Source organism: Alnus glutinosa, chromosome 4 (assembly GCF_958979055.1).
Source record: "Alnus glutinosa chromosome 4, dhAlnGlut1.1, whole genome shotgun sequence".
Classification (NCBI taxonomy): Eukaryota; Viridiplantae; Streptophyta; class Magnoliopsida; order Fagales; family Betulaceae; genus Alnus; species Alnus glutinosa.
Window position 1 is genome coordinate 32,081,044 of NC_084889.1, and position 9,585 is coordinate 32,090,628.

Genomic DNA, 9,585 nt, shown 5'->3' on the forward strand with positions numbered 1-9,585 from the left:
TTGATATGAAAAATAATAATAATTATTATTTAATTAATATTTTAACACTGAAGGACAACGCTTGGCTAGCGATTGAAGTTCAACACCCATAGGCTGTGTTGTGCCTCTGTCAATGGAATTAACATCTCCTAGAGAAAGCAAGCACCTTTCTTGATTATGTAGATTCACTTTACGAAATCTACCAAACTCGAGTTAGACATTTTTTGATTAAAGGATGTTGTAAAAGGAAAACGGAATGTCATAGATGCAATGGATGAGGCAAATGCAAAGAGGAGCAAAAACAATCCCAATTGGATGCCGTGATGATATTGTGCATTTTAGGTTTTGATTTGTATTTTGTGTAATTTAGTGGTTGGATGTATTTGCAGATTTCACTCGAATGCATTTTCAAATACAGTTTGTGTGTCTTTTCTGAGTGCATATGCCTTTTTGGATGTGTTTTCAAATACATTTGTATATTTCAGTTTCAATTGCACCATTTGCACAAAGGTTTTAACGCTAATAGCACATGTTATATATGGATATTTCAAATGGTTGAGCGAGAAATATTGCCACCATACCATGTAAGGCACCGATAACAACATGATACAGAAAAGTGCAATGAAGATCAGTATTTAGTTGTGTCTCAGAAAAATTGGAAATCAAGGTATAAAGCTGCTCCCGAAAAACAGAGGCCAGAGATCCTTTTGTTGTATTTTCACGCTAAACAAACTTTTACAGGGGAATTTTCACAATGCATGTCTACTGCATATTCTCTACTTAGAGACAAAATGCCAGAAACAATAATCTGCCAAAGACTGCTATTATAATAGCACCATTGCAACAGTAGCATTACAAAATCCAACTGCGATAACAGTAGTAGCCTTATAAAATCTAGCAATAGGCATACAAAATCTAACAGTAGCCATACAAAATCCAACATTACAACATCAAGATATCAGAAACTCTATATCCTAGTAACATATAATGCCAGAAACAAAATAAAAAGACCCAATGAAAAGGCTAATGCAATCTGGTAGTGTTTCTCCATCAACTGATATTTTTCCTTCTCAAACTCTAATTGCATCTGAGCTAGAGCAACTTTGATACCCATTTTTGCCTTGTATTTGCTATTATTTGTTTCCATCGCCATTTCACTTTTCGCAGTTTCAAGCTTTAACCTTGCACTTTCAGCTTTTATCCACTCGTGCCTCTCCTGCGGCCGCTTCAGCACTCTTTTACCCTGCACGCACATTGGTTTATCAATCCACTAAAAATATCCACTTGACTGGTCATGCTACAAAGACAGGTTTTTGTTAAAACCATACGCCATTACACTCAAGAAAACAGTAATAAACCAAGCACCATTACTGCAAAAGAACTGTAATACGTGTAGGTATATTTGTGTAATACAATTCCACTAGTCTGACAGCCAAATTTGAGTATCAACCTAAACAATTTTAAGATTTGTATAATAGTTGGTGTATCAGTAGTGCACATATCCCTTCTTTCTACCTTTTAGGGTAATTCTTTTATTATGCTCATGTTCCAGTTCCTGTGATCTGCATTCTTGGTTTGATAGAATTAGCATTGAATAGACTTTAGATGTATGACATTTTAGCTCTCAATTGGAGAGAGCAAAATTCGTCATTCTTGCATTTCAGGTGATGACGATTGTGGTTGTAGTAATTAAGTGTAAGTTTGCTTGTGTTTGTGTTTTTTTTTGGGGGGGGGTGTGGCTTAGAGAAGATCCTCTTTCTGAGAAAAACGCCTAGTTAGGTGCATACAACAATTTGGACTCCCAAACTAGGCAAAAAGCATGTGGACTCAGTAGTGCCTCAAAAGGTACAAAAAGTACACAGCAGCAACTCCAGAATTTGTTTCCTGCATATCATGTGCCTTTAATTATAGAAGACTATCTCAAGAGTGCAGCAGCAACCCTTCATTGCCGAGAAAATAATGTTCATCTAAGGCTAATCTAATGGAAAAAGTCAGTAAGAGTCAAGTGAATACCTCGTTATGATCTTCACCTGCAAAGAAGTCATCCAGTGCAATTTCATATACTGGATCTTCAGATGAAAATTGTTCCTCAGATTGGGCATTAAAATTCTGGGATCCACACCCATCCAAGGGGTTCTCAAATGACTGAGAACTTTGCAAGACAAGAGATGGGTATGAAGAAGGCTCTTCACTAATCTGAAAATATAAATAAATAAATTACAATCCTAGAATTCTTTAGCTGAGATCATGCAAAACAAAACCAGATGAGAGAAAAAAGGCAATGAGTCCTACTGGAGAACCTAGACCCACATGTGTTGAGGGACCAGCCATGGATGGATTGCTGAACCTGCTAGCTTCTGACCTGTCCTGCTAAAGATAATCCAACTATTAACTGGCCACTAATTATTCAAATCAGGAGGACAATGAAATCGCCAGTGAGAATGAAGTTTTAAACCACACTAGTTCTAGGCAACGCCTGGGGCATCAGTTCTGTAACAGTAAGTAGAGTTCTTGTTTTTCAGACAACTACTACTTCAAAAAGGCCATAAATCAACCCTCAGACACATTATGTGAGAGGATAAAGGGGAAAACAGATATTTAGCTTGATGAGTTCCTTTAACTGTAACCATAAAATATTTATATCGTTAACACATGTCAAATAACCAAAACCATGCAGGAAAAACAATATCTGATTTTGAAAGCTTGCATGTTCTCCGAGATTCTATGCCCCATCATAAGAAGGTAAGACCAAACTACAAATTAAAGGCCCTCCACATGTCACACATAATTTTTGGTTTTAGGTTGGATGGCATAATTTGTTCACCACAATTTCCTGAAAACAGAGGATTTCTATCTTATTGCCTAATACTGTCTTCTGATAGTAACTAAAATGATTTTAAATTTGCTACCTCCAGTCAAATCTGGTTCTAACTGAAGTGTGTCTGTGTGAAATTTCCAAGATGTGAAAGAAAAAAGAAGCATCCTGTTAATTAGGCGAGTTATATAATTGATCAAAACAATAAATAAAAAAATGATAAGATGAAATAGAAGAAAAAAAATAAACTAAAGAAATTTACTTCGGATATAAAATCTGTGCTTCTTCAATTTTTTTTATTTCTTCCTCTTTTTTTGTTTTGTTTTGGAGAGGGAGGTAAAGAAATCTCAGTTAGCTTACTGAAATAAGAGGTGGCTTTGCATTAGAACTGTTAAAAGCTGGGCCTAACAGCTGAATTTAACCTCAGTGCACAAAATTAGGATTATTTAGCAATAGTAAATCTGTCAGTGGGGAATAACTATCAGACAGAGATGGCATCCGCAATTTTCCAAAACTTTAACTCCATTTTTGTGGTGCTGCAAAGGTTTTAGACAAACACAATTGAGTTCCAAACCCTACTCTGCTGTTAAATTTAACTGCAAAGAAAAAAGACAATAATTAATTGTCTCAATAATTGCACCTAGACTAACCAACAGGTTTTACTCTCAATGGACACAACCACTCCATACTCGATTTCAAACTCTTCTCAGGCTGTTAAATTTAACTGCAAGAAAGAAAGACCATGTATAATTGCACCTAGAATAACCAACAAGTTTTTCTTTTAATGAACACAGATGAAGTGGACACATCACATGGAAAAAGTCAGTAAGAGTCAAGTGAATACCTCGTTTTGATCAGCACCTGCAAAGAAGTCATCCAGTGAAATTTCAAATACTGGATCTTCAGTTGAAAACTGTTCCTCAGATTGGGCATTAAAATTCTGGGATCCACACCCATCCAAGGGGTTCTCAAATGACTGAGAACTTTGCAAGACAAGAGATGGGTACGAGGAAGGCTCTTCAGTAATCTGAAAAAATAAAAATCCTAGAATTCTTTAGCTGAGATCATGCAATACAAAACCAGAAAAGAGAAAAAGGGCAATGAGTCCTACTGGAGAACCTAGACCCACATGTATTGAGGGACCAGCCACAAATGGATTGCTGAACCTGCTGGCTTCTGACCTCTCCTGTTAAAGATAATTCAACTGTCGACTCACCACTCATTTTTCAAATCAAGAGGGCAATGAATTTGCCAGTGAAAATGAATTTTTAAACCATACTAGTTCTAGGCAATGTCTGGGGCATCAGTTTGGTGACAGTAAGTAGAGTTCTTGCTTTTCAGACAACAACTACTTCAAAAAAGCCATAAATATACCAGATTTGATTTTATATTATGAGGTTTGATTTCAGCATTAATTGCAATCAAATCAGATTTGAATACATTTAAATCTCATTTGATTTGATCTCTCATACTATTTTGTATTCTCTCCACCTCCTTACAAATAGGGACCCTTTGTATTATAAATTATCAAGTGAATAACAGTAAAATGTAACCCTTAAAGCTTTTATCCTGTAGACGTAGGTTATAGACCGAACCACGTAAAATCTCTTGTCTCTATTATATTACTCCGCTATTTTATTTATTGTCCATTACATTTTGAGTTCTTTCAAAATCACCCTCAGACACATTATGTGAGAAGATACAGGGGAAAACAAATATTTAGTTTGATGAGTTCCTTTAACTGTAATCTGTAACCATAAATATTTATATTGCTAATATATGTCAAGCAATCAAAACCATGCAGAAAAACAACATCTGATTTTGAATGCTTGCATGTTCTCCAAGATTCTATCCCCCATCATAAGAAGGTAAGACCAAACTACCAATTAAAGGCCCTCCACGTCACTCAGAATTTCTGGTTTTTGGTTGGATGGCATAATTTGTTCACCACAATTTCCGGAAAACAGAGGATTTCTATCTTATGACAGCAGTTAAAATAACTTTAAATTTGCTACCTCCGGTCAAATCTGGTTCTAACTGAAATGTTACGTGTCTGTGTGAAATTTCCAAGATGTAAAAGATAGAAGAAGCATCCTCTTAATTGATCAAACAATTAAAAAAAAAAAAAAAACTGATAAGATGAAATAGAAGAAAAAATAAACTAAAGAAATTTACTTTGGATATAAACTCTGTGCTTCTTCATTGCTGTTCTGTTTTTCTTTTTTCTTTTTGTTTTGGAGAATGAGGGAGAGACATCTCAGTTAGTTTACTGAAATAAGAGGTGGCTTTGCATTAGAACTGTCAAAAGCTGGGCCTAACAGCTGAATTTAACCTCAGTGCACAAAATTAGGCTTATTTAGCAATAATAAATCTGTTACTGGGGAAATTAATCGGACACAGATTGCATTCGCAGTTCCTAAACTTCAACTCCTTTTTTGTGGTGCTGCAAAGGTTTCAAAACAAACACAATTGAGTTTCAAACCCTACTCTGCTGTTAAATTTATGTCCACTAATTGCACCTAGACTAACCAACAGGTTTTACTTTCAATGGACGCAGAAGAATTGGACACATCAAATGGCAAAATGCCCTGGACAACCGATAGCGTATGGTTTGTCACATATAAAAAGTGGAGGTATCTCATAAGTAATGCCTGCTGAAACATAAAAGGCCAGAACTTCTTGAATCAGAATCCAATCCAAGGCGAAAAATTCAGTAATATTCAAGTGAAATACCTCATTATGATCTTCAACTGCACGGGAGTCGTGCAATGTAATTCCAGGTAATCGTTCCTCTTGTTGGGTACAAAAATTCTGGGATCCATATCCATCTAAGGGCAATGTATCAGACTTTGGCAAGGTAGAAGATGTGTCTGGGGAAGGATCTTTTCTAATCTGGCAAAAAAAAAAAAAAAAATAGATTGACGAATTAGAACGTCAGCTGAGATCATGCAATATAAAACCAGAGAGAGAAAAGGCAATAAGTCCTACTAGAGAACCTAGAGCCACATGTATCAAGGACCAACGGTCGATGAATTCCTAGGACCAAAATGTAATTGTTTGAGCTTTATCACACTTATAGGTGATAGAACAAATCAAATAATTCTTTGTGTCTATTTTTATGTTCTGTTTTATATTATTTTTTTTATGGTATCAAAGTTATAGGTTAATGCCAGTTTTCATAATATAACGGGGAATATAAAAATAAACACAAAAAATTACGTGGTTTGGTTTATAATCTATGTTTACAAAATAAAGTCTAAATAATTACACTTTGCTATTTATTTATTTTAGTGACGGATTGGATAATACAAACTTCAACTACAATTAGATAAAGTAATAGATATCAATTATAGTTATGTTACAGTATTCAACTTGACTAGGTGATAATTTTTAACTATAATTAGGTTACGGTCTTTAATTATGGGTAGATAATAGTCTTCCACTATAGCTTGTACCGTAACACAACATTGGATGGATTCCTAAACCTGCTGGCTTCTAACCTCTCCTGTTAAAGATAAATCAACTGTCGATTCACCACTCACTTTTTAACTCAAAAGGACAATGTATTTGCCAGGAAAAAATGAAGTTTTAAAGTCCATTAGTTCAAAGAAATGCCTGGGCATCACTTTAGTAACAGCAAGCAAGTAGAGTTTTTGCTTTTCACGAAAAAAATAAAATAAATAAATAACCTGCTTCAGAATGATGAGTAATTTTAAACGTCATACCCATGTCCCTCTTGTGTCCCTCTAAAAATGATGTGGCTTTTAAAATCACTATGTGATCAAAATTCAATTTTGATCAATCACAAGCTCAATGGTGATTTTAAAAGCCACCTCATTTTTAGAGGGACACAAGAGGGATATGAGTATGACATGTAGCATTACTCCAGAATGACAGTCAATCAATCAACCCTCTTCCAAGACACATTATGTTAGAGGATATTCGGGAAAGTAAAAAATTAGTTTGATAATTTCCCTTTAACTATAACCATACACATTTGTATCACTAATATCAAAACCATAAAAATCTGTATATACAATTGTATGGACCGAAAGTCTCTCACTTTCTTCTCTACCGTCAGCTCATTTTTTACCTTTGCTTTCGCCACGCTTATTATATCTGCATGCCCCACTTTCTTCCGGATCAGCGCTGTAAGTTTGACGGTATCAATCTCCACTCCGTCGACCTCGATTTGGTCAGGGTTGTTCCCTTTCAAAGATGCTGCCATCACCCCTGCAAATTAATGTCAACCCCTCAGCAAATGGAAAATAAATTTCAGTATTAAAACTATATACAGCCTATAGGAGTTGTTGATATAGGGTCCCAAAATTATGTACAACATATATTGTTACCTGGAATTCTAACTGCAATCTTCATGGCTTTGGTGCGGGTCTCCCGTCCAGCCATAATACAGAAAAAAGACTTCAGCCCATCAATATTGGACACCCTGAGCACCACCTTGAGCAACACAACTTTCAATTAGAAAAAAAAAAATAATAATAATAATAAATAAATAAATAAATAAAGCTTTCTTTATTTTTGATTAACTAATATGTGTGTGTGTGTGTGTGTTTTTCCAGCATATCCTGGCCATTTCTATACCTTCATGGTCGTGATTTCACTGATTTGTTGGATATGACGATGGTTAAGATTATGGACCGGAAGACTCGCACCTTGTGGTAACTGAAGTGCAAGTGAGTGAACATCCTGACAATGAATTATATTAGAAGAGTTCTATAGTTGATCAATACAAAAAAAAAAAAAAAAAAAAAAAAAAAAAAAAAAAAAAACAAAGAATTTATGTTGGATCGATATAAAGACGACGCATATCTGAACGAAAGCTAGGTATAAGAAATCATACTGGAGTTTGGGAAGACCCAGGAGTTGACTTCAGGTCAACCACTAGCTCCCTCTGCATCTTAAACCGATCTTTTGTGCTTTCGCGTATACCCATTTCTTGATGTACAACCTCCTAAGCGATGCAGAATTATATTTTTCCAGGAAAATAAATACGAAGCGGGAACGAAAGAGAAGGCTCTGAGGAATTGAACCGTGTTAAAGATAACCGCGTTATATATGAACGCGGGTGACTTTTCTTTGTTTATTTTCGTGGATCCTTCGTTATATATAAACAGAATTATCTCATGCACTTTCCATGTCATTGCATGAATCCGAATGGCCTCTCGTGAGCCGTTGGATGAATAAAAGAGTTGGATATTGACAATAGAAATCTGTTTTCTGAATGCTCTCTGTTGCCACGGAGTATTCTAGGTGCAAACTCAGTAACTGAGTTGACATTAAAGGGGTGTAAGAGTTTTTTTTTTTTTTTAACAGTTTACTGAATACAAAGGGTTGTAAGTTGGATCAGTCATGTTGTGATATTAGCTTATCCTCTTTGGATTTGTTGGATTTAGATAGGGTTCATGTAGAAGATGATCAAATTATCGAAAATCTAGTTGCCGCTAGAAAGTATGAAACTTAATTATGTAAGAATTTGTGAGAAGATTAACACATGAAGAGAATCACAAAAACACTTAACCTCCGGCCATTGTTGCTAGAGTACTTTAATTGAAAATTCAGATTGAACGTCTTTGAATTTGTAGAATCTTAATTAGAACACTCACAATATGTTTAAGTGGAGAGTGATGTATAGAGTTTTTAGCCTATCCTATTCTCTCGTTAAAATTGTGACTGGTAAAAAATCGCATGCTTATTTATAGATAGGCCAAGATCCTTATCCACAATCTAACGTTGCTTCCTTCCGTCAAGTTTTATAAAACTTCAAGGAAGACAACCTTTTACCTTTGAAAATTATCTGTATTTTAATTGCCCAAAGTTTTTGTTTAATAAAAACTCTTTTAATATAATATAATATATAATATATTTGACATGTTATCAATCACAAACTTAACAAAGATTTTCCGTTGTTAATCACATTCTAACCAACATTGAAGCACTGAAGCTGTATACAAGCCTATCCACTTTTTTCTATAAAAAAACATACGTGCTTTTGTTAGCTTTCAATTTCCAATGTTCCTAACCTTCTCTTATCCATCTCCATACAACCAAGTTTTAAATTTACCATTAAATTTATAAAATGGACTTACAAATCTAATGGTGAATTTGAAAATAAGATAGGTAAGGATGTGTAGGGTATAAATTTGTATGATTTCTCTTTATAGGTTCTTAGGTTTTGCTATCTACGTTGAAGTTACTGTGACTTAAGGATTGAGATTCAGTGCAATACTACCGGATGCAATACATTCTATCTAGACCAAATCATGACAGCAATAAAAAGAGGATAGCTTGGAGTGCTAAGAGTGGTAGATGTTCAAAGTGGTTCGGTAACCCCCAAACCGATCTTTGAGATGGCCAAACCATCTCTTTGGTCAAAGGAATAGTTCGGCCATCCCCACAAACCACAATTGTTTTTTCTTTTGTTCTTCTTGTCACAATCTGATCCATTCATTTAGTTTAAGATAAAATGTAGCACATCCGAATATCCGATGCAATACCCTACATAAAATGAGAGCCAAAGGTATTTCACGTTTTCTTGTAGTCAGCTTCAACTAGTTACCTTCTATTTTTGTTACTACGTTTTTCAAGTTGTCAGTGTTAATTTTCAGTGGAAATAATATCTTACTTCGTAGTGATGATTAAATGGATCACTCAGATGTGGAAGGTTGGGATTTAGATTTACAATAAAAAAGACAATATTGTAGCAACATCATAAAGAACTTCTATCGTTCCCCCTCGTATTTAAAGTTGTAAATGGACGGGATATGGATTCT

The 9,585-nt window shown here is 35.0% G+C and overlaps 1 protein-coding gene across 5 annotated transcripts; it reads right to left on the reverse strand.

Annotated features, from left to right (window-relative positions):
- Positions 1 to 783: 783 nt before the first annotated feature.
- On the reverse strand, positions 784 to 7,869 carry LOC133865436 (uncharacterized). Of its 5 annotated transcripts, none has more exons than XM_062301843.1 (10): positions 7,656 to 7,867; positions 7,397 to 7,501; positions 7,147 to 7,252; positions 6,888 to 7,027; positions 5,528 to 5,686; positions 3,924 to 3,980; positions 3,639 to 3,821; positions 2,290 to 2,346; positions 1,993 to 2,175; positions 784 to 1,222 (listed from the first exon to the last, which is right to left on the reverse strand). In XM_062301843.1, exons 1-10 carry the CDS (start codon positions 7,746 to 7,748, stop codon positions 947 to 949), a joined length of 1,359 nt encoding a protein of 452 aa, XP_062157827.1. In that variant the 5' UTR covers positions 7,749 to 7,867; the 3' UTR covers positions 784 to 946. The 5 variants fall into 5 exon arrangements, with proteins under 5 accessions (XP_062157827.1, XP_062157826.1, XP_062157829.1 ...); XM_062301842.1 differs by having other exon boundaries at positions 2,272 to 2,346; XM_062301845.1 differs by lacking the exon at positions 1,993 to 2,175 and having other exon boundaries at positions 7,656 to 7,869.
- Between the last annotated feature and the right edge of the window lie 1,716 nt (positions 7,870 to 9,585).